At 43.6% G+C, this 27,193-nt stretch overlaps 1 protein-coding gene and 2 long non-coding RNA genes across 24 annotated transcripts in view; 2 read left to right on the top strand and 1 right to left on the bottom strand.

The window, feature by feature from the left end:
• The window catches only part of LOC128109141 (uncharacterized), an 86,976-nt gene extending 76,827 nt beyond the window's left edge, over nucleotides 1–10,149 (top strand). For 18 of the 21 annotated variants that reach the window (XR_008217696.1, XR_008217695.1, XR_008217699.1 and 15 more), the window contains 5 exons: nucleotides 3,316–3,508; nucleotides 5,560–5,784; nucleotides 8,132–8,206; nucleotides 9,245–9,369; nucleotides 9,987–10,149. This is a non-coding gene — a long non-coding RNA (uncharacterized LOC128109141). Of the gene's footprint in view, nucleotides 1–3,315; nucleotides 3,509–5,559; nucleotides 5,785–8,131; nucleotides 8,207–9,244; nucleotides 9,370–9,942 lie in introns of all 21 variants that reach the window. The other 3 variants (XR_008217715.1, XR_008217717.1, XR_008217714.1) reach the window with 3 other exon arrangements.
• On the bottom strand, nucleotides 908–5,553 carry LOC128109181 (uncharacterized). Its single transcript, XR_008217726.1, has 2 exons — nucleotides 4,131–5,553; nucleotides 908–1,314 (listed from the first exon to the last, which is right to left on the bottom strand). It is a non-coding gene; the product is annotated as an uncharacterized LOC128109181 (long non-coding RNA).
• A 1,364-nt stretch (nucleotides 10,150–11,513) lies between the features above and the next one.
• On the top strand, nucleotides 11,514–26,983 carry Plp1 (proteolipid protein 1). Of its 2 annotated transcripts, none has more exons than XM_052736320.1 (7): nucleotides 11,514–11,660; nucleotides 20,164–20,350; nucleotides 21,086–21,347; nucleotides 22,396–22,564; nucleotides 23,032–23,105; nucleotides 23,922–23,987; nucleotides 24,883–26,983. In XM_052736320.1, exons 1-7 carry the CDS (start codon nucleotides 11,657–11,659, stop codon nucleotides 24,952–24,954), a joined length of 834 nt encoding a protein of 277 aa, XP_052592280.1. In that variant the 5' UTR covers nucleotides 11,514–11,656; the 3' UTR covers nucleotides 24,955–26,983. The 2 variants fall into 2 exon arrangements, with proteins under 2 accessions (XP_052592280.1, XP_052592287.1); XM_052736327.1 differs by having other exon boundaries at nucleotides 21,086–21,242.
• The last annotated feature ends 210 nt before the right edge of the window (nucleotides 26,984–27,193 follow it).

Genomic DNA, 27,193 nt, shown 5'->3' on the forward strand with positions numbered 1-27,193 from the left:
AAAGACATGGACTGTGTTGAGAGTAAAAGCATCATCTATAGCTAGTTGAGTGAACCCATTTTAGGTCCCTCTAAGTTAATGGACTTAGCATATGAGGGATGGAACCTACAACTTGGTATTTGCAATGTAAGTCTTCTGCCTACCTCAGTTACTTAAATTTTTTAGTACTGTTAACCAGTTTCTGTAAAGCAGACGAGTGTCTCTGAAGGTCTGCACAAGCTACCAGTGGTGACTATGATGAAGAAGCTCACTTATGTTTAGAGCACACCAGCAAGTGTGGAAGGAACACTGGTGGTGTTTAGAAGGTGTGGCAACAAGCTGACAAGCCATGAGAGTCAAGAGCGCCGGATTTGCACTGCATAGAGAACCAGTAGTTTAGTGGAAAGCTAGAGCTACGCCAGTTCTGGTTTGTACACATTTTACTGTTGCTATTATGGCCCTCAGACAAAAGTAGCTATGTCTTACTCCTGCATCTATTGAAAGCCTGAAATACGCAATAACTTCTGACCACTCTCATCAAATAAATACCCTTAGCACCTGTGCAGAAACTTTATAAATAGAAACGGAATAGAGGGTTTTGAGCTAAAATCCCAAGAAAGATTTTGGCACACAGATATTTTACAGTCCTTGTGTTTAAATATAAGTAAGGTTTTTGAAAAGTATGCAGGCACTGAAATATGTTTCCATTTGCATACTTATATCTGGTTGATGAATTCTGCTTTTAATTTGTCAGATTATTTTGATGCTAAGTATAACAGACAAAATTCTTTTAATAGTTGTACTTAATTCAAAGAGAAGCTTAAATAAACCTAATTATCTTTCTGCTCTCTCTTTTATAGGGTAAAATGTTAAATCATTGTGTCATCTAAATGGCCACTTTAGAAAACCCAGAGATAACTTAGGCATAGAAAATATCATAGTGATTTTATTATTCTGCAGGCAGGAAGGTGTATTAGTTCTTTTTCTGTCACTGTGATAAAATACCATGTCCAAAAGCAACTTAAAGAAGAGAGAGTTGATTTTGGCTTATGGTTCCAGGTGACTAGAATCCATAATGGTGGGGAAGGAATGGCATGCTGGGCAGGAGCAGGAAACTACCTGGTTACATTATTGTCCACACCCCAGAAGCAGAGAGAGCAAACAGTACGTGAGGTGAGGCTATAAACCATCAAAGTCTGCCTCTGGTGATGCTCTTCCTCATCAAGGAAGGCTCCACGTCTTAAAGGTTCCATGACCTCTCTCAAACCGTGCCGCCAACCGCAGACCAAGTCTTCAAATACATGAACCCAGCAGGGACATTCTCCACTCAAACCACTGCAGGGAGGTAAAATTAGGACTCATCAGTATAAGAGGCAATATGTAAGTCATAAGCACCTTGAGAAAGATTTGTACTCAACATTGGAAAGTCATTCAGCAATAAACAGTAGCTACCTGTATGTCAATTTTTGGTTTACTAGTAAGGACTTTTTAAAAATGTTTTCAGGATATATAGAAAAGCTCTGAGAGGTAGAAAAACATTTTGAGGCCAGAAAGGAACCGCAACTAATCTGGATGTCAAATAATTCAGTTACTTTATGTAAAAATGACACAAGTTAAAATTTTACTCCTTTAGCACTTTATTCTTACAAATTTATAGGAAATGAATACCTACTCTACCTTTATTTGTATGAACTTATGCATACACAAATATATAAGCAAACTAGGTTATAATCTTAAGGTTTTAACTATGTTTGAATATTAATAATAGTAAATGAAAATGTTAATCATGGTAACCACATGAAGGGCTTCAGTGAGACATCATAGTTGGATTCAGTGTGAACTTAGACCTCCCCCACTTAGACCCCTCCCCCAGTACATGTGGGCAGACTGTCATCTCAAAGAGGCAGATAGAAGGAATTTCAAGTGTGGTTATTATTAGCTAGGGTTGTGTTATAATGGCTATGAAAGATATTTATTGTGCACTTAAAGTTCTTTAACTGGGCACTTATTGATTACCTACCCCAGCAATGGCCCATTCCAGAGAAAAGGGAGATTTCAGTTTCCTTCACACCCCACTTGCAGGGAAAACTGTGAGCAGAAACTCCTACTCTACCATGCAGGGCTGATCTCCTCAGAGTCACCGCCATATTTTTGTCTATCTGTAGCATTACCATCTCTTCTAATCAATCTCTAATAAAAAGGTCAGTCGATCTCAGTGTCCTTCTTAAACTTTAAACATGAAATCTTTGGTCACTAAATGGAAGATGTGGCTCCAAGGTAGAAACAGTTCAGGTGAATGTTGATCAATCGCTATTTCTATCAATGCCTGCCAGCCAAAGATCATTAGTACATTTGTGCTTGATACAGTTGAGTTTGTTACTTGATACTTGAAGGGAAATGAATACAGTGAGTGAGAACGGGGTGTTTTCATTTGCTGCAGTGAATGACAAACCCAGCTTTATCAACTCCACATGTATTCCTCATGATCTTTGACAGCACATGCTCATTGATAGCACATGCATATGAAATCAGCCAGCCAGCAGTCTGGCTTCTGCCCCTTACTAGATGGGCAATATCATTTGAGTTCTCTGGTGCTCAGACTTCTTATGTTAATTACACATAGGAAAAACATCCACTTTAGACTGTGTGGAGACCTTGAAACAAAATTTGTTTACAAACAATACAAAAGTGTGATCACTAGAACTTCAAAAGTGGCATCTACAGGAAACAACTCAGGAATGCCAGGACCTAGTGACTCTGTAGGGGTGGGGTTTTGCTCTTCACAGAGAGTTTGGCAGCGCTAGCTCTGGGAGCTGGCCAGAGGAAGAGGCTATGGACCACAGCAGGTAGAATCTTTTCCCTCACAAAGAACTCTTCTACCAGGGAGTATCTCTCTACCTACCATCTCTGGTATATATACATATTTTTTTTCCTCTAGTTGCTTTAATACATAATTTAGTACTTTCTGAAATATTTTCTCCCCAGCAACATCCTTGGGTAATGGAAAGAACACTAGACTTGGAAGAAATAGGGTTGAATTTTATGTAGGTCTCCCAGGACTACATCAAAAGCTTCAGTTTGCTCATGTGTGAGATAGGTATAACAACCCTGTCTTTGTATGTTGATGGATCAATATTTATTAAGTTTGTACCAGGGTAATGTAATAAAAACATGATTATTTCCTCAGCTCACATCAAGCTTTTGCTTAAGGAATTTCCTTCCCAGGGTATGGTAGCGTATGTCTATGATTAACAGCACTTGGGGAACTGAAACAGAAAGATCTAGAGTTCAAGGCCAACCTCTGAGAAAATGATATACTCTGTCTCAAAATAATAGGAGGAGGAATCTGGTGAAAAGGAGTGGAATGTAGTACATACGGAGCTGAGATGCTGTTTATTAAGAAAGGAACGTGGATTTGTGGTGAGCCAGAGAAAAACCAGAAATGAGAGATAAGAAGGAGGAGCAGGAATGCATCCAGAGCTCAACATTGGAGTTTACCGAGAATTTCCAGCTGACAATGGAACCGCTGGTAACCGATTTTTAATTGTTTATATCGTTATAACATATGTCTCCTCCGTTTATGTAAACCTTGACACAATATGTCAGTTACAAAGGTCTTCATATAAATGGGTTTTTAAAAGTTATAAATCAGGAAAGAACGATGTTCCTGTCGCCTGACCAAAAAAAAATAAATACATAAAAATTAATGAATAGAAGATGAGTTGTGAAATCTGAAGTTTATTAGAAGCTCCAGTTCTGAACCACATAGGATTCTGAGCCCTTAAGATTTCTAAGGACTATCTCAGGGAGACACTGAACTTTCCTGACAAGGGTTAGGGTGGGCACTTGAGTCAACTTTATTTGACATTGAAAGGACAGACTGATGCTATGCTTGCTTCTGCTCCAGTATTCCCCTAGCACAGGGCCCAGCACAGGCTCGCTCCCTCTGTGTCAGCTGTATCTGGATCCCCAGTTGGTTAAATGTTTCTAATAGGCTTTCCAGATAAGGCCCAAGCGCTCTCTCTCTTGACCAGGCCTACATCTACAGACCATTCCATTTTTCTACACTTCACCCAACGCCCAAGAAGGGGAGAGAAGAGGGAAGTGGGAGGAAGGTCAGGCTCTAAGTATTAACAGGAATTGCCACTTACTGTGCTTTGGCCTAAGCTGGAGTGGGTTAGGAACCCAGCTTGGTTGACCGCAGAGTCCTGAGTCTCAAGCATTGTGCAGCCTGTCTCGGGGCCCATATGGTCTCTCACCCTGGAAGAGCTTCCCTAGATTAGAGTAAGACTGAGAGGCCAAAGGCAGGCCCAGCAGATGAAGGAACTGGGGCTGAAGTTCAGCGTAGAACAGCTGTCGATAGGAAACTGTATTTTTTTGTTGGAGGTTCCCTTAGCAGCATTTCTGGCACCTTCCCCAGAAGCCAGCTTGGCTTGCCATTGCCAGCTGACTGCTCTGACCTGTAGAATTGCCAGATTAACAAATCAAAGGGTACTCGGTTACATTTGACTCTTGGATAAACGATAGGCTTTTTAAAAATGTGAGCATGTTCCATCCAGCCTTTAGGACACACATATTAAACAATAATTCAGTTTATCTGGACTACCAATTCAGTTGTGCAGTGTGCATTTAATCTGGTAGCCCTGCTTTGTCTGGGCATAATGTTTCAGAGAAGGATGGGGACTTTGGTAATGTCCCATACGGTGGCCTTAGCACAGGGGAAGCTCTTAACCTGCTGTGGGTGGCAACTCCTGAGACAACTGCTTAAAGTGTGGAGTTTGGGTAGTTCTCTGGCACTGGTATAGGCTAACCAACCTGCCTTGGGTTCCCCAAGATGTACCCAGTTTTCACAGTGAAGGACCTGCATCGTGGGAAATGTTTTTCTTGCTGGAAAATTGTTGGCTGGTGAGGGCTTTAAACTCAGAGGATGTGGAGTCTTTGGAAAACACTAAATGAAATTGTGAAACAGCTCAATGAGTCCCAAGACATTTCAGTATTTCTACCAAGCACATTTCCTAATTGCTGTTTTAAGGATAGGCAAATTTTGGAGATCCCTAGAAGTCCTAGATCTGAAAGGTGTCGGTACCAGAGGTCACTAAAGTTCAGCGTCTGCTTGTTGTTTTATGAAGCATTTCCAGAGTATCAGTCCCCTCACCTGGTTGTTATTAATACTGTTTTTGTTCCATAGCAGAGGCGATGTACTAAGAATTTCATGTTCATTATCTTATATAAATCCTGATGGTCCCTCTGCCCTATAATAATAGCAATAGAAAGAAGATCCATGGTGATGTCTGAAGTTAGTAACCATATCAGGTCACCACTCTTGTTACATCTTTTTAGGAATGAAAAGGCCAAGGCTCAATCCTTGCCTAGTGTCATAGAGCTGGTCTGCTATCCCTAGCAGGTCTGAGTAACTGAATCTATGGTTGTTTCGAAGGAAGGAAGCTGGGGGTTGGGCTTGTTTCTGGAGACAGGTACTGAACCCAGGGCTTTGCTATGCTCGACAAGCACTCACTCACTGTGCTCCATCTCCAGCCCTTCAGTCTGTGTTTTAAGTCACTGTACTCTGTACTCACGTAGATCCCTGACCAGATGGAAGGCCACTTGATGTCTAGCTGAACCCTTCAAAGTCCTTTCTTTTTGCCCGGTTATCATGAAGAGAGGACGACCACTCGGAACCCCAGAAAGTCAGTTTCTCCAAGTACAGTTTTCGGGGAAAGATCCAGTCCCCCTAAAGCCTCCACCAGCCATCTCTCTGTTGTCCCTTTTATGAAAACTGGAGGTTGAACGGCTTCTAACACCAAGGTGAGTTTCTTTAGACTTAGGTTTGGTGCCTCTTTCAAAGGCCAAGACCTTAGAGAGATCTCCAAAGCAGTGTACTGAATGGACTTTCTAGGGGCAGGCCACGATGGTAGACCCAGTAAAAGTACATTACATCCTAGTGAGAGTTTTCTTGTCTTTCTAATGGTTCAGCTTCAGGCAGGCAAGTGAGGCAGCAGGGAACTGCTGCCATTGTTCTCTTTGAAGTCCTGCCAAAAAATTGCTGTATTCAGTCTGTGGAAGTGGTTGCAATGCCTTCAAAATTCTGCAGGATATGGAAAGGTAACCCACGGAGCAGGTATGGCCCTCTTTGGAAGGTCCTCCAAGATGAATGCTTCTTAGACTGAAGTTTTTGACAATGGCACTTTTAAAACAAAAGCATTTTCTCTTGAGAGCCAGGGTGCACACAATCTCACAAGTTAGGCCATGGTAGAGGATATATTAGCACCTCCTGATTCAGGGGCTGGCCATCAACTTGGCAGGTCCCTGAGGTGACTTCGGCTCTGGGGGCCAGGGCCCCCTCTTCTTACTCCTGGTTTCACAGAGGAAGCCCAGCAGCAGTGAAGCCCTTTGAGCAGCAGTGGTTGGAGAGTGGGAGAGCCCAACACAGGCAAAAGCTCGCCCCATCCTACCTAGACACAGAGGAGTTCTTGTCTTTCCCTGTACCAGCTTCTAGGCTGTCACTTCGGCCCAGGCTTCTGGGCAAAGCAGCTGCTCAGGCATGGCTCAGCTGGGGCCTGAGAGGAGATAGAAAAGCAAGGGCTCTCTGCGGGGCCCACTTGCCCTAAGCTCCAGCAACATGCCATGCACTTACCAGAGGCATTTAGCTCTCAGCAGGGAGGACTGAGGTTTCCCCTGCTTCTTCATTCTGGCCATTGGCCTAGTTTCCCAGGAAAGGTACATTAGCTTCAAGGTTAGACAGTCTGCTCTATAGCACCCCAACTTCAAGTTGCAGTGTCATAGCCCAGAGTGAACGACCCTTCAGCTGGCGATGCAGCCAGATGCTTGGCCATGTTCCTCTCTGAAAGGCTCAGCAAATTTTATTATTGCTTTTGTTATACCAGAAGGGGTTGACTCATCTCTGTAAAGACTGCCCAGGGCTATGGCATCAAGAAGAGGTCTAGGCAGCTGCTAGAGCCAGTCCCTCGAGGGACAGAATGCAGCCTTCAGTGTTGGTGGAACCCGTAGGGAGGCAGAAAGGCTTTGTGCCTCTGGCAGGCTACCTCCTGGGTGAAGGGCTTTTGGATAGCATGGGCACATGTTTTCTCCCACTCCTCCGCTAACCAGCTGTGCCCTAAGAGGGTTTCCTAAGGGCTTCTACTGGCCATAGCATCCTCAGAAGCTGTGTATCAGTAGGCAGAAGGGTGTAGGCAGGGTGAATGTCAAGCAGGACAGTGGAGGGCCAGCCTAACCACTGTGCTAAGGGCTACCTGAAATCAGGGGAAGAGACCTGAAGGATCTATGGACAGTTGTCTGAAGGACTTTTCAGATGAAATTTTCAATAAAGTAGGCATGAAATACACATAATTATCAACTACAGTCATGCTAAAGAGCATAGAATAAAAAGGCTTCTCTTAATCTCCAGATTTCCACCCCTTTCTCCAGGCTAGGTGTACCCTTCCAGAAATAGACATCCCCGCTGGGAATGTTTTCCTTTTTGTTTCTGGCTTAGTCTGAATTTTAACTATAATGACTCTTCTTTTTTTGAATTCATATTTTAGTCATGCATGAAGTAGAGAAAATAATAAGATAAACCTCCATGTTTTCATGCAGTTGTAACAATTATCAAAATTTGGCCAATATTATTTCATCGAATCTTGCTAATATATTTTTCTGGAGTGGACAAAGCTCAGGGATTGTGACATTTGGCCATGAAGATTTCTAAAATAAAGTCTCTTTAAAAAAATCCCTACATCTGGGGATGCAACTTAGTAGTGTTTGCCTAGAACACAAAGGCTCTGAGTTGGCTCTCTAGCAGCACCCATACTCACAGTCTGTCCTGGTACTATGATCACAGCTCACAAGCACACCAATGGTCTTTCCTGTCGTATGGTCTCTTCTGACTCCCACTTCTTTCAAATCCCATAAGATATATAAAAACCACTGCATTTCCAACATTCACTTTGCACTTTGCTCAAGGAGTATGAAGGATTAGAAACTTGGACCATGGCAGCCAGAAGCCTGCCCATCTTCCCCCTGGCTATTCTTGTTCAGGAAAGAGGCTCTGTAGTCAAGCATTCTTTCAGAGCAGAACAGTTGTCCCAGCAAGTTCCAAGCAATGAGGCTGGTTAGGGGTATCTTCTAAAGTTAGTTTTGTTTCTTTGCCTAATAGATAGCCCTGGGAAAGCTGCTTCTGTGTCCCCTATTACTCAAATGGAAAAGGCTAAAATGTGTTCCTTAGAGTTGGGTGAGTATTGACAAGCACAGAAGTCATTTGAATTCTGCTGCTGTTAGAACTCGTATATATGCATCTTCTCTGTAGAGGCTACCCTAGTAAAGATAGCCAGTTTTCAGGATTCTGGGTGGCTTATGTGGACAGCTCATTTCTCCGCACTGCTACTGGCTATTTGGCATGCTTCGGGTGCTCTTTTCCTGAGTTTATTTGTCTGAATGTTTTGGCTTCTAAGCTCCTTTCTTTACTCTCTCCCAAACGATTAGCATCTCTCCTTTATAAATACACACACAATTTACCAGTTACTTGTGTCCATCCTTGCATTGCTCTTTGAATGACCAGGAAAGGAGCAGCACCCTCCCCTCCACACACACACATACACACCCTGCATGATCAAAGAATGTGGCATCTCTGGCCCTCAGCCCTCAGTTCTCTTGGCCAGAAAGGCATGGCCAAACCAATCGGCAGAAAGTTGGGTGTGGAAAGTTCTATCTGCAAATAACACAGGACTTGATATATTGCCTCCCGTTCTGCCAGTCTTCTGTGCCAGGACTGGAAAAAAACTGTAACAAGCGGCCACTCGCCTTCCAAATTGGGCCTATAATGACATGGTCTTCTTGGGTAGGACAAGAAAAGCCTCAGCTCTAGATTCTCCAGTACCACCAGATGAGCCCGAGAACTCACTGGTACTATGCCTTCTCTGGTTCCGTTTCCATCTTCTAAGTGGACATGGAGAAGTGTACCACCAGATTGGGCACTTGTGTGCTTATCTAGTTTTCAGGGGGAAAGTTACTGGGCTTCTCTGAATGCCCTAGCTCAGTGGAGCAACGAAAATTTGCCATCTTCTTTCGGGCCTCCAAGAATCTGGTGCTGTGAGGTGACAGAGGAGAGAATGGAGGGAATATCCAAGTATTTTGTCGTTAATTGAAGACAGTCGTACAACTAAACCAAACTGTGATCAAGGAGGGCCAGGTTCTCGGGTGGTTCTACAAGAAGTGCTGGAAGCACAGTGTTTACTAGTTTAATACAGTCCTGCTTTGTTCTTCCTCACAGGTCCCCATGAAGGCTGCTGGTGCCCTCTGGAGGAAGTTTTGGGCATTGCAGAAGCACGGCGGGAATGGAGAACATTTTCTTCAGCTCACTTATGAGACCCAGTGAAAACAGAGTCACAGAAATAGGTGGGGTGGATGGACTTTATGGGGTCGGGAGCTTCTTTAAGACCTGGAAGAACTCCTATAAGGATTGTAGGGAGGACTTAGAACAAGGATGCAGAGAGAGTGTCCAGGCAGACTGTCAGATGGACAGAGCCACTACAACACACTAGATCTGAGGGAACCGAGAACCATAGGGCACTGGGGAGAGTGTGACATAATTACCTGGCTCAATTCCTTTCCGAGCCGTTGGCATAAGAGCAAGGCAGACACAGGAAGACCCACCCCATCAGTGAGAAGGGGAGGAAGGGGGTAGAGAGGAGGGACAAGAGGAAGAACAGGGATGAAATAAACTGTAAGACAGTAGAGAGGGTGGGAAGGAGAAAAGAAAAGAGGCCTCAGGAGAATATGGTAGATGACTTGGTGTCTGTGAGTTTCCTGGGGAATTATTTTCGTCTGAGTAGTCTAGTCAGTCCTAGAGACACTGCTGAGAATGTATAAGATGTATAAGAGGACTCAGTCTGAGTGATTTCCCCTGTACAGAGATCTGCCTTGGCTATTTGAGTTCTTAACGATCTTCTTTCTCATGCCCTGCATCAGAATGGCCAAAGTCAGTTCGGTTTGCCATCATCCCTCTCCTCCAGGGCCGTGAATAGAAGGAAGAGCCTGCAACTGTACTTCTATGGCAGGCGGAGTCTTTGTCTGGAGGGCATGCCTGGGAAGGCACCGGCTGAACGCCCTCGACAGTCAGTCATGGCCGCAGTCTGCTCCGCTCTGAGAAGCCACTACTTCACTGTTCTGCAAGAGGCATGTACAAGGGTCCCTTCACATTGGAGCTTGTATAAGAGCAGAAGATTTGTTCTAGAGTCAGTGTTGTATAATGCACGGTTCTGGACTCCAGTGTAATCAGCCAGAAGCCTGTGGAAAATCACAAAAGAAGTCCCTAACACACAGTATGTGTTCTCTTCCTCCACAGAAAACTTTAGGCTCTGCTCGGTTTCCCTCCTCTGTTGTCTCTTATCTCAAGACAAAACCACGGGACAAGTTCAGGAGAACATACCTTATTTCTTAGGTGTGTAGAGATGACAGTCTCTGCTCTTGTTATGGACCAATGACCTGCCTTAGATCCATTCAGGAGTAGACTCTTGCTTCTAGATCAAGAGGGTTATGACCATCTGAGGCTCCTGACCTGAGAGTGACAAAGAACCCACATCAGCACTTAAGGGTAACCTGTTCAAGAAAGTTATAGAAAACTTTCCCTAACAAATATCACCTTTTATATTTGGCACTCGGGTCCCTTCACAGACTTCGGAAATCAGTCTTACCAGTATAGACGTTTCATATATTATTCCTGTTTTCACTGTGCTTAACCATTTTTAATAGAATGTTCTCCGAGACAGGGCTGTATTTCCTTTCTCCCCCCACACCCGACTGCTACACTCCTAACAGCTCCTTGCTTCCCTCTGCCTTGTCTTCACTTGCAGATGAGAACAGCACATTTCCTGGGTAGATGTTGACTAGCAGATTCCCAGATTTTGATACTATCTTCTCTCAAAGTGAATTCTCCTTAGAAATCACCTCCAACTTCCACCCTGGCCTCTTTCTTTCTGTGAACTTGGCATAGATCTTGCCCCCTCCTTTGTGTCTCCATTGTCTAACTATGTAATCGTTATAATTCTAGAAGCGGAGGGTGCCTTTTGTTAACAAACAGAGGGGGGGGGAAGGTTCCAGGGTCAAGGGCAGCTAGGAGTGAGGGTTGTGTGGGGCATATTTGATAGCGTAGCGTGTGGGTTTTTGATCCAGTCCCCCTCATCGGGGCTACCATTTCACACGACTTCAGCATGCTCAGACTGAGGTATGATGCATCAGATAGACCCAAGGATCAGTTGGAGGATTGCAGGACCCCTCCATTTAATTCCCACCCCCAATTCACATTTACAGATGTCTTTGTAGCAAAATGAAATTCTAGAGAAGCTTTAGAAAAAAGAAGGAAAAAAAAAAGAAACAATTGGGAGTGAAAGGCAGAAAGAGAAGATGGAGCCCTTAAAGAAGGGAGGATCCCAAAGGAGGTGGGGACAAGGGGAGGAGAAGGGGAGGAGGAGAGGAGGAGGAAAGCGAGCCTGTCTCTTTAAGGGGGTTGGCTGTCAATCAGAGAGTCCTTTTCATTGCAGGAGGAGAGGACAAAGATACTCAGAGAGAAAAAGTAAAGGACAGAAGAAGGAGACTGGAGAGACCAGGATCCTTGCAGCTGAACAAAGTCAGCCGCAAAGCAGACTAGCCAGCAGGCTGCAATTGGAGGCAGAGTGCCAAAGACATGGGTGAGTTTCGAAAACTTTAGCAGCGAAGATGCAGGGATTCGAAGGAGAAGTTCCAACTTTGGGGCATTGGGTTTCCAGTGGTTTAGATAAGTTGTGTTTTGGCACTTGTTTTCTGTTTTCATTCCTTAGCATTTCATCGTATTAACTCCTTCTCTGCTGTACTCAGCCTAATGCTTTATTGCCAATGAGTTCCATCAGTACATGTGGAGTCCCACAGATTCTTGGAGAGAATGCCCAGCAGGATGGATGTGACCATGTGGCTTCCTACCCCTTCACCTCCTTCTCCTTTCTCCTTTCCCTTGATCTTAAGGCCCTGGTTATGGTGGGGTCATCTGGAACCCCTGGTTCCACTGGGGGCAACTTGAATATTGACTAATCCTCAGATATATCAAGTACTCACTTCCCTGATACAAACTTCAGAGCATGTTTGGCATCAATAGGATGGAGGAACAGGGAAAATTGGACTCAGACTTAGAAGTGTCTATGCTGGATATTCCAGGTTCAGAAAATGAAATTACAGTTCACAATGGTTTTATCATTGTGAATAGATATGGATTATCTATTATCTGTATCTAATCCATATCTGTGGGGAATAGATATGGATTGTGTGTGCATATGTGTGTGTGCACGTGTGTGTGTGTGTGTGTGTGTGTGTGTGTGTGTGTGTGTGTGTGTGTGTTTATGTGCACACCACATACAGCTCAACATTTCTAGTAAGTATCATGGACTTAATCTGAATTCCTGCTGTACCAAGAAGGCTTCTATCTAAGGGCACTTGTTGACTGAGACCTGAGGGCTTTTCTACGTCCCGTAAGGGTGGAAGCTGTGAAGTTCTGGTGTCCAGCAGTGTCTATTCAGTGTAAGGTGGGTGGAACATAAGGGTCTTTGCTTAGGCAAGATGCTGCAGAGATATCTACATATTGCTCACATTTGGGACCGATAAAAGTAGCAGCTTGAACACATCCTGAATGAAAGGAGATTCAGTTTCCCTGTGTCTTCACCGTGCAACATAGTAGCCAGTAAGTTGATAGGAGCCACAGAAGTAGTTTTTCAGTTAGACTGAACTGTTGTTAACCTTGCCTGTTTTTCCATCCCTAGTCACAGAGGGAACTGTTAGACGCATGTAAGTCAGTCGGATAGTTAAGAGGGTGGCGTACTAGACTAGGAGGCCAAGTAACCAGGTTTGGATCTCAGCTCAGTCTCTAATGAACTCTGCAAAATTGGGCATGTCCCCATGAGTCACCACTTCATCATCTGGAACACAGGGGCAACAATAACTGTTTTGTCTACTTTCAGGGTGGAAGATCAGGTACTAATGCTGCGGCAGTCCTGTCAATGTAGACAAGTTCTGTACCCATTGTCAATTCTGATGCCGTCAACTAGTATGTATTATGTAACAATGCATGTCTAGGCTGCTGTGTCCTCCTTCCAAGGTTGTCGGGTTTTCTTTGTGTAAGAACCATTTGACCGCCTGAGTGCAACAGGGTGAGAAGAACTGTGGCAAGAACTCAGTTCTTGCTCTGGACCCAGAAATCCTGTCTGATGTGAGAGCAGCTGATTGAGGAGGTTGTTCCTTCCAAACAGGGGAAATGCAAGTTGAATCTTATATCCTGGGGGATAAATCATTGAAGAAAAGATAGGAAGAAAGAAAGAAAATGATCACAGGAATATTTTCTTATAATGGAGGCCAGATCTCTCTCTCTCTCTCTCTCTCTCTCTCTCTCTCTCTCTCTCTCTCTCTCTCTCTCTCTCTCACACACACACACACACACACACACACACACACACACACACACACACACACACAGTATCACTAAGGATGTATATTTGGGTAAGCAATACATGTACTAGGGATACATGACAGGGTAGCCATTGTTTCTCTAGTCACTCAATAACACAGTATCTGAGACAGTGTGACTGTTCAGCTGCCTCTGACAAGGCAGTGAAATGCTACTGCTTTTGCTGTGGAGCGCACTGCTGTTTAACTATTGCGATAGACAAGTCCAGTCATAGAATCTGGAATTGAAAAGATCACTGGAACTTCTCTGAGGCGAAGCTATGTGTGGTGGCCCATGCCTCTAACACCCTAGGGAGCTGAAGCAGGAGGAGCAGTAGAAATGGCCAGCTAGACAACATAGGGAGACTGTCATTCACAAAATGTTACATGAGCCAACCCTCAATGCAGAAGTCATTCCTTTGACAATAAATTAAACATACATAAGTCTCTGCTTAATCACCTCCAGAAACAGGCAGCTTATAACCTCAACCACAAAATCTAGGATCGGAAGTGAAGAAGAGTACCGAATTCAGGAGTGTCTGAGCAAGAGGCTTATGGGCAGTGTAACAGCTTACTAAAACCTTGTCCAGACTTGGCAGGGAGATGCTTCAGATGAGTGTTTGGAATAACAGTCGAACAGAGAAAGAGACAAAGAGCCATAGTGAATATTTTCTGCTCAATAACAATGCCATCGCTGAACAGTAAAACATCGACTTCCTCAAGCTTGTTGTCATCTGAGAACAGTGGCCGTTACCCTGGCAACCAGACTTCGATGATGCTTCCCTCCAAGAGTGGCTTGGAAGTACAAATTGTGGAGGTAGAGCAGAGGCTGAGTTCTACCAGGTACCTGAAGACTATCTGAATCCCATCAAAGGCACCACAAGAATGCCAGGAGTTAAAAAGAAAGCAGATTTAGAGCAGCATGCTAACTGACTCCTCCTAGAGACACTGACTAAAATGATCAAGGGCAGCCTTTGCCACACCATTTCTTATCTGGTTCTTCCTAGCCAGGAGCTCTTGAAAAGCTGGAGAGATTAAGCAATTTGCCCAGCTTGAGGGGCTTCACCTTGGCCCTGAGCCAGGACACCAAGAAATCTTGTCCATATCCTAACAATAATGTTCTCTCAGAGCTCTGAATAGTAACATCTTTAACCCAGGGACGGGGTAGGAACATCTACAGGTCCTACCCAAGCCAGTGACGCATTCGTTTTTCCGTGTGTGTGTGTGTGTGTGTGTGTGTGTGTGTGTGTGTGTGTGTGAGTGAGAGAGAGAGAGAGAGAGAGAGAGAGAGAGAGAGAGCGAGCGAGAGATTGATTGTATAGCCTTGAAAATCATCCCTTGGTTATAGTTCTTTAGTCCTGAAAGAAAAAGACAAATATCGTTTCTGCCCATGGAACTTTGGGTTTAGAAAAGATTAAGTCAGGGCAGTAAGCTGATAAGGAAAGGTCATAAGCCACGGTCCGTGAACAGAGTTTTCCCATCTTGTCCCATTCATAGGCCCTCCCCAGTGTCAAAGTTACACTAAAGGTTCAGTGAGTCCTTCCTTAGCCTTTGCCAAATGAGTAAGAGTGATCTCTCACTGACCTTGGAGCTCTTTGCTGTTCAAGGCTTTGGAAAAGAGTCAGTGGCATCCCAAGGAAGAGGGTGAGGTTCTGCAGGTCAGGTTCCCAGTTTAACCAAGGAAAGAGGGGGATCCAGTAGCATAAGGTAGGGCTGCACTTGTCTCTACTGACAGCTTGTTCTTCATTTCCCCACAACTGGACAAGGTAGAGACAGTGTTCAAGGAACAGATTTAAACAACCAAGCTTGGATTTTGGCCTACAAATGGTTGCACATGAATTGCGCGCTCTTCCCCCCCCCCCCGAGTGTGTGTTGGTGTGTGTGTGTGTGTGTTCGTTCCAGTCTGTATCTGAAGAAGAACATAGGAGGTACAGTGGGCCAGTTGCTCTTCCTGGTGGTGGAAGCAGTAGGAGTTACCACTGGTAGTAGCAGCAGTGATGATAATGCCTGTCCAATAAGGAGGTTTTTTATTTAACTTTGTCCATATGACTTGACTATCAAGCAAGCTTGAATCCTCAGGCCCCAGTAGAGCCCTTTTGAGCTCTTGAATATACTGTAAGTGCTAATACAATACAGGAAAGACAAAGTCATAGGCAAGGCTTTGTCCTAACAAGATGAGACCAGAAGCAAAAGCCTTTGTCTCTGTCACCTCCTGATAATTGTTGTTTTACTTCTAGAACCCTACCCACTTATGGCCATCTATCCCTAGTACTAGCCACAGCTGCTCTAGTATCTTGGCCATGTTAATGGCTATAGGCCCTGATCAAGGAAGCCTCTGTTTGTGGGTTGAGGTTAAGGGGTGGATTCTGGGAGGAGGGGAAGACCGCAGCGCATATTAGAGACTTAGGGCGATGGGACCAGTTTCTCACTCAAAGAGCTTGCCTGTTGTTTTGCTCTATTGTGTAGGGTTCTTCTATCTCTCCCTTTGTCAGCTGGACTCAAGAGACAGGCTGGGGATTGTGTGGGGTACAATTGGTCTCTTTCTACCATTCCTTTCTATGAAAGCCCTTCCTCTCCTCCCTTTGATGAATTCCCAGATTCACACTGAATTTCCATCATGGAGCTGGTCCTTGAGGTGTGCCCAGGGCATGGGAAAGGAGGGAGGGCTCCGGAGCACTTGGCTCCTGCTTAAAGCGACCGAATCAGGATCAGGACAGTCAGTGGGATGGGCCTTAATCTGAGAGTCACAATAGTACTGTTGATCTCTGACAGCAAACATCGCTGAGAAGGGAAGTTCTATCACAGATTAATCATGCTTGTTTGGGGGATTTGGAGATAAATATAACCAATTCTGTACTAATGTCTTCCGTATATTTTCGCCACAGGATTTGGTGACATCCACTTTAACTCTAGATATCTTTGGTTTTCAATTTAGAAAATAAGTTTGTTCTCCCAAACAAGATTAGAAGTTTTCTGAGGAAGGGGAATTGACTCTTCATTTCTATTTCTTGCAGCATCTATGTTACTAGTACTGTGTTTAATGTTAGTGTCCTCAAGTCACTCAAACACAAAGAAAAAGAAAACGTCATTAATTTTCTCTGTGATCTCTCATCAAAATGAGACATTGACATCTCATTGAGTAGCAGTTGTATTATGTAATTCTTTTATACTGACTCCACCCCATCACAATTTATACTTAGCTGGGAAATGACAGAATGCCTTTTAACATTCAAAACCCTGTTGACCCTGAGGTATTCTGAAACAGAGAGCTTATGGTTTTAGGCTGCTGCTCACATGTTCCCAAGTTCATTTCTTGGATTGTGAAAAATCGAAGTGAACCCAATGGACTTTTATTCAGAATCCTTTGACTGTCAACTACTTTGATGAAAAGACAATCTCTTTATATGTTCTGAGTTTTCCCCTGTTGGAATTCAAATTTTGACTTTTGCTTGGGCAGATTAGCTGCGGTTCCTTACTTCCGCTGAACTTAAATGCCCCTTAGAACAAACATTTCATCTGAATTTTGAGGAAATTAACATCAGATGCTTGTTTTGATATTGTTAAAATATTTTATAACCTAACAGCAGTCGATTTATCTCAAGACATTTATGTTGGATTCCACATTAGAGAAAGACTCACTAAAGTCTGTGTCCTTGTTTCTTGCCTTGAACATCAATAGAACAGAAAGGGGGGGGGTGTTAAGTTATTATCTGAGAACTAAGAAAATAGGTGTAAAAAATAAAGTGGTGGTGATTTAGAGTTGCTCCTAAAGTTTTGTCTCCCAGTAAAAACACTAAATGTAACATTTTCTGGTTATTTTGATGACCACCAAATGATTATATGTCCAGGACGGTAAATCATTCTTCGTTTCATCACTTGATGGGAAGAGGGAAAAATCATCATCCTTAGTGTAGACGACATAGAAGGGCATCAGCTAAAGCATTGAGTAGATCTCTCTGTTTGGCTGGCAAGAGCTCAAGTTCCTGGTCACACCTGCCTCACCACTAGACCATCCCATGGTGAAAATGCCTGCCGGGGTGAGTGAATGGGCACAGGATGACCACTTGCCAGGGTAGATTGCTCTCCTTACCCTGGCTAAATAAACAGTTCTGCCATTGTTTACTGGATCTGACCCCCTCCCCACCCCCAGGCCTGCAGGGCCTTGCAGAATACCAATGAGGCTCCTGAGATCTCAGGAGAAAACAAGGCTTCTTTGTCTGGGGAAGTTATGGAGGGCTGTGTCCAAGGCTTGACCCTTTGCTGGAGAGAGAGAGAACAGTGGGGTCAGTGACCTCCCCACCCCCACCTCAGGCTTCAGAGACCTTCTTTACTAGAAGAGTCTAAGAGTCTGAGGGTGGAGAGGAGTTCAAAGGGCAGAGAATGAAAATGGTGGTGTGTTTACTTCCAAGTGCCTTTTCTTGACTTACTGGATACATGTAGTATCTTCACCTAATGATCAAAAATAAGATCAATTTCTGGAATGTCTCCCCAAGACAGTGATCAGTTTCAGCTGTTTTGCTTTACTTTGGTGTACACTTGCATGTATTGTACACATCTGTGCAAGTGTGCACATGCACACACATCATAGGCCAGTAGTGAACCTCTCTCTTGCAAAGTTCATGTTGAGTAAACTCAGCCTCGACTCACAGTAGCACAGCTATAAACCAATTGATTGCCTCTCGTGGAGTGCTTCAGTTTGGGGAAAATGAAAGGGACCCAATTCAGCTACAAATGTTTGCTACGTACTTTGGCTTGGGCTTCTGAGCCATATCTCTAATGTAATGTACAAGGATCTTCAAAGAAGACACTCTTTGAAGTCCAGGGAAGGCTGTCCTTTCAGTGAGTGGTGGGTAATGGGGCTCACTTATTCTGTGGTTCTGATAAAAGAGACAAATAAATGCCTCTATTCCAGTTTTTCTATGATACACATAATTTGCTCTTTCAACATCTGTTGACATTGTTCAACTTAGCTGTGAAAATCACATGTTTAAGTATCTGAGGTTTTAATAAAAACTGAGCTCATATTAAGGGAATCAGATAATGAACTTCAATTTCTCCTGGTACTCTGTTATAGATAATTGAACTTGGCTTAGAGAAATACATGAATATAAAAGTCCAAACTTTAGAAAATTATTTTCATTCTATAAGGAGATAAGGAGTTACAACATACTTATCACAAACTAATACTTTCTCAGGCACATTTCCTAATTATCTGTATGTACATTTACTATAGGAATAGATGTATAAAAATCAACTGACCTATATATGTATGTATATATATACATTACTAAATATGTGTGCACATATATTTTATATATTATATACACATGCATATATTAAATATATACTATCTACATTCACTATCTGATATATCTATTACATATACATCCTATTTAAAGATCTTAATATTTTCATTTTTCCACCTTTTGCAGATGTGGTCAAGAGGCCAGAGGGAACCACATGTGTATCTGTCTAGTCAGCCATCTACTTGGCATTTGATCAGTTTCATTTCATAAACACCAGAACTCGGGCCATAGCTGCTTCCAGGGTCGGTGACTATTTGATGTACCTTTCTTATTTCTCAGCAACACTGGTACAGGGCTGAGAGGTACCTGATCTGGGGATCTCAGGTATTCTTAGCACTTTAAGACACCTGTGTTCCCAGGCCCTGTGTGTTCCCATGGCCCATGGCCCATGCCAGAAAGCTGCTGTGGTCATTACAGAAAGTCTCTTTGTGGCTGTACCAACAGAATTTCAGTGTAATTTTGACGGTACAGAAACTGGGCAAGCTACAGTGGTGTGCAGCAAGTGTTCAAAACATTGACAAATCATTAAGCCTTTATTAAAATATATCTCTATTGAATAGGGAATCAAATACTCTGGAGCTGTCTGACATGGATTCTGTAGAAGCAGCAAGCAGTCTTAACCATCAAGCCCTCTCTCCAGCCTCAAGTCTGCATTTACATTGTCACTATTCTTTTTATTATTGTGTGCAAAAGCAACCTTCCTTGTCCTGTGCCAGTTCCTTTCTTCTCTGGGTTGATCCCTTCTATCTAGATCAAGAAGGGTTTGGCATTCCTTGCAACAAATATACATCATGTGTCGGAATGTCCAGAAACATGCACTTTCCATCCTACCTTCCACCTGGGATGCTCTTTCAGTTCAAATTGTGTCTGAAAATACTAACACCTACGGTTCGTGTGCTTTCTTCTGAAATTCTGAATGTATTTACTCTCTGTAGCCATTTCCTTGGTTTCCTGGAATTGTTGGTGGAAAGGATTACACCTGCTTCATTCGTTTTCCCTCAGTCAGCTGAAGACTTCCCATGTGGCCGAGTTTGCCCCTTTTCTGTTCTCATAGCCCATGTACAGTGCTGGGCACAGTTCTTCCATAGTTGATGAATATTTAAAATAAGTCAACAGACTACAAAAGTAAGAAAAGTGGGCCTAATCTTACCGCTTTCCTGGATTGCTACTTGAATGAGTTGATTCCTTTTAAAAACCCATATATTCTGTGTATTGAACATGAGGCTTCAATTTTAAGAATGGGGCAAAATAATGAATCTGGGTCAGTCTCACATTCCCAAAGCTAAAACCTGTAGATTCTCCTTTGGAACTCCCAAGATAACCACTCTCTGTGCTTGGCAGCATGGGCTGCTTGGCCCAGCAGTGTATGTGAGTGGATGAGTTACCTGTTATGCATACCTGACTCCCCCTTCTTCCCTAGGCTTGTTAGAGTGCTGTGCAAGATGTCTGGTTGGGGCCCCCTTTGCTTCCCTGGTGGCCACTGGATTGTGTTTCTTTGGAGTGGCACTGTTCTGTGGATGTGGACATGAAGCTCTCACTGGTACAGAGAAGCTAATTGAGACCTATTTCTCCAAAAACTTCCAGGACTATGAGTATCTCATTAATGTGTAAGTACCTCCCCGCTCCCAGACCCACGTCTTTTTTTTTTCCCTCATCCTGTCGTGGAGGTACAAAACTCATCAGCATCCTCATGAGTAGTAGGGGACCAGTGTGGAGCCAGATAGAATTCATGACCATCTCTCTGTGTACAGAGTCTCCTTATGCCATGTTGGACGCTCTAAGTGAGGGGATAATGTCAGGTTCAGAAAGGAGGTATGCCTCCTCCCACTCCTCCCTGTTGACTCACACAGGGTCCAGTTTCTGCTAGGTGTGTTTAATGTTGTGTGAGTTGTCTCCACAGTGGCAGGTGGAGGTCCAGTGACGGGGCAGAGCGGAGTCCCTGGTCGTGGTCTGACACACTGCTCTTGTGTACTCAGGCTTAGTCTCGCCTACTCCTAGAGCAAGTCAGGCTACAGCTGCTCACGCAGCTCCCGGTTTGTCTAGCATCTCTCTCCTGTGGAGTAGCGCTTCTGAAGGGTCAGGCAAGGAGTGGCAAGCTTGCTTCTCTAGGATGCAGGATAACAAGAATTCCGGGGGGCGGGGCAGGGGGAGAAGCACATGCTTTTGTCCACCTACCATCTGGCTTCATTCACTTCAGTGAAGAAAAGGTGAAGGAACTCAGGAGAAACCTAGTGATTCCTCTCAAGAACCTCTAGCTCCTTAGGCATGTACCTTTACTAACTGACAAAGAGAGCTGTGTCCTCTGAATAAGGTCGCCTGGACTTTTCCATCTGTCAATGCAGGATTCATGCTTTCCAGTATGTCATCTACGGAACTGCCTCTTTCTTCTTCCTTTATGGGGCCCTCCTGCTGGCTGAGGGCTTCTACACCACCGGCGCAGTCAGGCAGATCTTTGGCGACTACAAGACCACCATCTGCGGCAAGGGCCTGAGCGCAACGGTAACAGGGGGCCAGAAGGGGAGGGGTTCCAGAGGCCAACATCAAGCTCATTCTTTGGAGCGGGTGTGTCATTGTTTGGGAAAATGGCTAGGACATCCCGACAAGGTGATCATCCTCAGGATTTTGTGGCAATAACAAGGGGTGGGAGACAATTGGGCGTGAGTCTGTGGCCTCATCCCCACCCAAGGTTGGGTCCTCTCCAGAGGCCTGGCTTTTGAGTGAGGAAGCGATGGCTACAGCCGAACGATATGGTCAGGAAGAACGTGGTGCCCGGCCGGCTTAGCCTAACCTTCCAAAGGTTCCCTATAAAATTTCATCTCAAACTGAAAAGCATGAATTTTGTAGGATGCTTTGTACAATAAGACCATTTCTAACCAATCTGTTGGTATCCCTTTATTTTGTTCCTAGCAAGCACTACAAGAGTGGACCAGACTATACAAGAATCTAAAATACTTGTCATGGGATTGAGACTTAGACACGTTACCTGAAATGGAGGGTGGACCATAGAAATTAAAGAATTGACCCAAGTCACAGTATTCTGGGATCGTATTACTATTAGGATCCCAGAGAGAATTAGGCTAGATCTGCATATTTCACATTTATCTTTGGGCTAGCCATGTTTTAGAAAGACATGTATTGGTTTTTAGTTTCTAGAGTTAAAGATCTTTTGGGGTCTGAACATGTGTGTGTTGTGGTGATGACTTTTTGTGACCAGCAGTTAGCTTAGAATGGTTTTAGATCTGAAATTTAAATCTCCTATTGGCACTGTTCAGTGACTAGGGAACAAAACTCCAAAGAACATCTTGTAAGCTCAGCCTAAGGCACAAAATGGCACAACTTTCTTTCAGGACTTTTTTTATTTTTACTTCTTTACACCTTCTCTGCCCTCCAAATCCCCTGAAGCCCCTCTAACCCAGGGATCCGCCTCACCCCAACTCCCACCCACTCCCTACCCTCCATCACACTTGGGGCCAGTTCTCTAAGAGACACTGCCGATGACACTTCGCAGAAGTGTCCTGCTCACTAATTCCATTTGAGGGAGATGCCTGGAGTCTGACTTCATTGGCATGTGCCACTCCAGGATCTTCCAGTTTGTGTTTCAGGGTCTGCACGCCGATGCTGATTTTTAACCACCCAATGTCAATTGTTTTAGTTTGTGGGCATCACCTATGCCCTGACTGTTGTGTGGCTCCTGGTGTTTGCCTGCTCTGCTGTGCCTGTGTACATTTACTTCAATACCTGGACCACCTGTCAGTCTATTGCCAACCCCAGCAAGACCTCTGCCAGTATAGGCAGTCTCTGCGCTGATGCCAGGATGTACGGTGAGTTGGATGTGGGGGTCTCAGATTCCCTGGCGTCTATGGAAGCGATGTGTACTGTTTTTGTCCTAGGGTAAGGAGGATGGTGATTATGGAAGTATTGTAAGATGATGAATAAATGCACCTTAATTTATTAATCTCTTTCCTGAAACCAAGGATTCCCCCCCCCCCCGCAGAAAGGGAACATGGAAGTTTTAGGAGGGTTTGTTTGTTTGTTTGTTGGCTGTTCTTACTCCTTTTTTCTGACTGAGTGCTATTACCAACCCCCAAAGCAGCACATTTGAGTACTATAAGATTTCAGCATTATTCAATACCACCTTTGCTTTTATATAGTTTTAGAAAGGAGGATCATGCTTACTGTCGATGTCAGGTTTACTGCCAGAAGAGAGAAGGTAGAAAGGCGCTGGAGGAAGCCTCCACATGGCCCTCTAGCTCTGTGAAGTTTACTCTGCTCACTTTTTGTGCCTTAGGTGTTCTCCCATGGAATGCTTTCCCTGGCAAGGTTTGTGGCTCCAACCTTCTGTCCATCTGCAAAACAGCTGAGGTAAGGGAGTGATGAGGGTTGTTTTTGAAAGAGATGGATAATAACATAGAAATGCCAGCCTACAACAGAAGTTTCTCCTCAGGACCTTCAGTTTCAAGGGTTGTAGTCTCGCCATGTTGGACTTTGAATAAGCAGATTTCCCTTCTACAAAATAATGGCTAAGTGTGCCTGAACCAGTGAGCATACTGATTAAAAGTAAAAGGACCTATTTTCCCCAGAGCTGCAGCAGAAATCTTACTTTCCCAAACTCCTCTCATTAACAGAAAAATGTACAGCTTTAGATAAAGGTAATGTAAAATTTCCCAAATGAGAATCTTCCTTAAGGTTAAAAACTTCTCAAGAGAATAGGCCATGCACGAAGACACACATGGGTTCTGTAAAATACTTTACATTTGAAACTCCACGTTTTCCAGTGAAATAAGTACACTTGAAAAGAAGAAACTGCTTCCTTGAGAACATGTATATGCCCTAGAGGTGAGGGAATGAGAGCAAATCCTGGGGAGAAAGTCAGAAAAACAACATCTTTGAAAACCAAGTATCGACTTTGAAATTTGCGGTCCTGGGCACGACTGTAGGAAAGAGTTAATTATTTGGGATCATTCGTCTGTTTTCTGAGTCCTTGGGATACTGTGGGTACGAGGTGCTATGACAGACAAATGGGAGGTTGACACTTAGGGAAGTGAAAATTTAGAGACACAAAATTACCATACAGGGGAGAGCACACTGCAGCCAGCAAACGGCGTTCACTCTTTAGAGTGGCTCATGCTTTGCTTTTCTGTTATATGAAATAATTCTCTTGCACACATTCTCCTGCAGTTCCAAATGACCTTCCACCTGTTTATTGCTGCATTTGTGGGTGCTGCAGCCACACTAGTTTCCCTGGTAAGTTGTTTTAAAATAATATTAGAAAATAAATGCTCCAGGGATAGCTTGAGTAGTGTTAGGCTGAGACTAGAAAAGAGATTTCTTCCAACCTTGAAAGACTGGAGAGCAGCTATGAGAAGGGTCAGCAAAGTGTGGGGCTCCATATTCTGCCATGGGTATCACTAAACAGGATTTGCTGTATCCCCGCATTCTATATAGTAGAAACCTCTTAGATAGTCTCTAGTGGACTTAAGTACTCTCGGGGAGACTGGAGGGACCTGCTCATATTAGAATTGTTATGACATGCTGCCATCCTACGCCCCAGGCCCTGCAGGTGGTGTTGGTACAGTACCAATGCAGTATGCTCATTCCAGAGGCACTGAAGGGCAAGGTGATTTACCTCAAGTCTCAAGCAGCAGTTAACTACAAGGAAGAGCTCACAGAGTCCTCCTCAGTACCTGGAGGCTTTCACAGAAATCCAGCTCACTTCTACTTTGTACAGTCAGTTGATGCATAAAAGATAGGAGGGCCATGCTCATGCAGTGGCTGTGTGTCCATAGCAAACACTCTGTGACTCCAAGTCACTTCCACATGCTGACGTGCAGAGCACAGGCCTAGCTAATTTCCTTAAGGAGAGGTCAGTGGTTAGCAGAACCTAGCTGTGGAATACATCTTTATTGATTAGGTTATCTGGGCGACTGTTTAAGTGTCTAATTGAAGATTTCTATTCACATATATAGAAAAAAGAACAGCAATGTGCCTTTTAGTTTGTTTTGTTTTGTTTTTCCCAGACAGACGATTTCCTATTATTTAGTTGTGATTTTATTTCAAACTCTCCCTCATTCCCAAAAGGTTTTGGGTTGAGAGACCTTCCCTTTCTACTCACTCATCTTCTCTCTTCTGTTCCCTACAGCTCACCTTCATGATTGCTGCCACTTACAATTTCGCCGTCCTTAAACTCATGGGCCGAGGCACCAAGTTCTGATCTCCCGTAGAAAGTCCCCTTTGTCTAATAGCGAGGCTCTAACCACACAGCCTACAGTGTTGTGTCTCCTGTCTTAACTCTGCCTTTGCCGCTGATTGGCCCTCTTCTTACTTGATGAGTATAACAAGAAAGGAGAGTCTTGCAGTGATTAAGCTCTCTCTGTGGACTCTCCCTTTTACGTACCTCTTTTAGTCAGTGTGCTCCACAGCTGGTTCCTGCTAGAAACAGGGAATGCCTGAGAAGGCGATTCTCCAGCTGCAAGGCCCAGAGGAGTGAAAGCTCTAATTCAACTTGGGAGCACCTTCTGAAGACCAGGATGTACTTCCTTCTCCAAGGGCATTTCCATTGAGAAAAACAAAGTGGAAAGAAAGATTCTCAGGGAGAGAGCAGGAATGTCCTTGGTCTCCTTGCCATCAATAGGAGCTACATGTGTTCTCCTTGGTGCACAAACCAAGAGCTCACTCTATCTTCCTATTTCCACTGAAGACAGAAGAAAATAAAAGAATGCTAGCAAAGCGATAGCATTTGCCCATATCTGCCTCCTGCAGCTGGGAGACAGGGGTCAAAGCAAGGATCTTTCACCCTTAGAAAGAGAGCTCTGACCCCAATGGCAATGGACTATTTAAGCCCTAACTCAGACAACCCTACTTACTGCATAAGGGAGCACAGTGTCTGTGTAGACAAAGGGGGCAGAATCTGTTCTTACACCTCATTAGGAAGAGAAACAGTGTTGTCAGGATCTTCTCACTCCCTTCTCCTTGATAACAGCTACCATGACAACCCTGTGGTTTCCAAGGAGCTGAGAATAGATGGAAACTAGCTTTCATGAAATAAGACTGGGACCTAAAGAGCAGCAGTTGGTGGAGGCTAAAGGTGTAACTTAAGATGGCCCTCGGGTAGATGACAGATAGTTAACTCTTTGGATAGCATACTTTTTTTTCTGTCAGTTAATTGTGTCCTCTGGCCTCTGGCATATCTTCACAATGGTGCTCTTTTCCTGGGTTTTTAGCCATTCACTCCTAGCAGGTGATTTGAAGATCTTGATTAGTTTGAGAATGATTCATGTTTCACATTTTCCAAATGTTTCTCTCTTGTTTGGAGTTAGATCAGAAAGATCTGGAGAATGTTTTTTGATTATAGTTCTTTTTGAAAAAAAAAGAACACTGGACAGTAAGCATTACAAAATATTTGAAATTGTCTAGTCCCATGAATTTATTTGGATTTTCCACAAGTATTCTACATTTGTAGAAATGGGCTTGGTAAATTTCAACCTCAATTTGAATAACCTGTCCAATATTTTTCTTTTCTAACAAATGACAGATGATTTTGCTTGCTAATGTTATCTTGGCATTTTGAGAATTAGACTTAGCATAGAGGGTATTGTCTCTTGGTATATATAGGTCACATAATAGATTGTACCAGCTGTCGGCCGTTCATTTGGTAAGCGTCCATGGAGATCTGGAGACATGGAGAGGACAGACAGAAAGAATTTGAAACCTGAAGAACTCCCAGATGTCTAGCTCATCCTGTATTTGTTAACGTTGGGATAAAAAAAAAATCAACAACTCCGATCTGGTTTGACTGAAGAAAAGGTTATTATAGACCTTTGATCATAGATTTGTGTCATCCTTATTCTCCAGAGCGTTTTCGGCCATATTGAAGGACTGCACAAGAAGACAGTGAGACTCGTTCCTGGGCCAGTATATAAGATAGCTAGCAGGATACACAAGAGTGAGGAGAGGGGAAAGGCTCTGTAAGAAACCAAGCAAGATGAAGGAAAGTGAAATAATCCATGTCTTTTATGTTGTTTTGATTTAATAACATAACAGATAACCAGCTGTCCCCTGAAAACCTCCCATGCATACACACACACACATACAAAGAGAGTTCATCAACTGCAAGTGTTTCCTTCACTTCTGATATAGAATTTTGATTTTAACAACATAAAGAATAAACTTGTAGAAACTCATCTTATAAAATGTATTTTATAAAATTAAAGAAAATAAAATTAAGAATGTTCTCAATCAAACATGGTGTCCTTTGAGTGAATTGTTCTGTTTGTCCTCAGCAACAAAGAACTTAATTATAGCTAACTCAAGGTGCTCATGTATTTTTCAGGCCATGTAAGTTATTCTTACACTACTTCTATGAAAAATGTACCGGATAAATATATTACTTCTTTTTTTATACCCAAGGGCACTAAGAAATAGAGGCAAAATGCAAAACAGTTTACCTAAAG

Source organism: Peromyscus californicus, unplaced genomic scaffold (genome assembly GCF_007827085.1).
Source record: "Peromyscus californicus insignis strain IS unplaced genomic scaffold, ASM782708v3 Scaffold_10__1_contigs__length_136768540, whole genome shotgun sequence".
Lineage (NCBI taxonomy): Eukaryota > Metazoa > Chordata > Mammalia > Rodentia > Cricetidae > Peromyscus > Peromyscus californicus.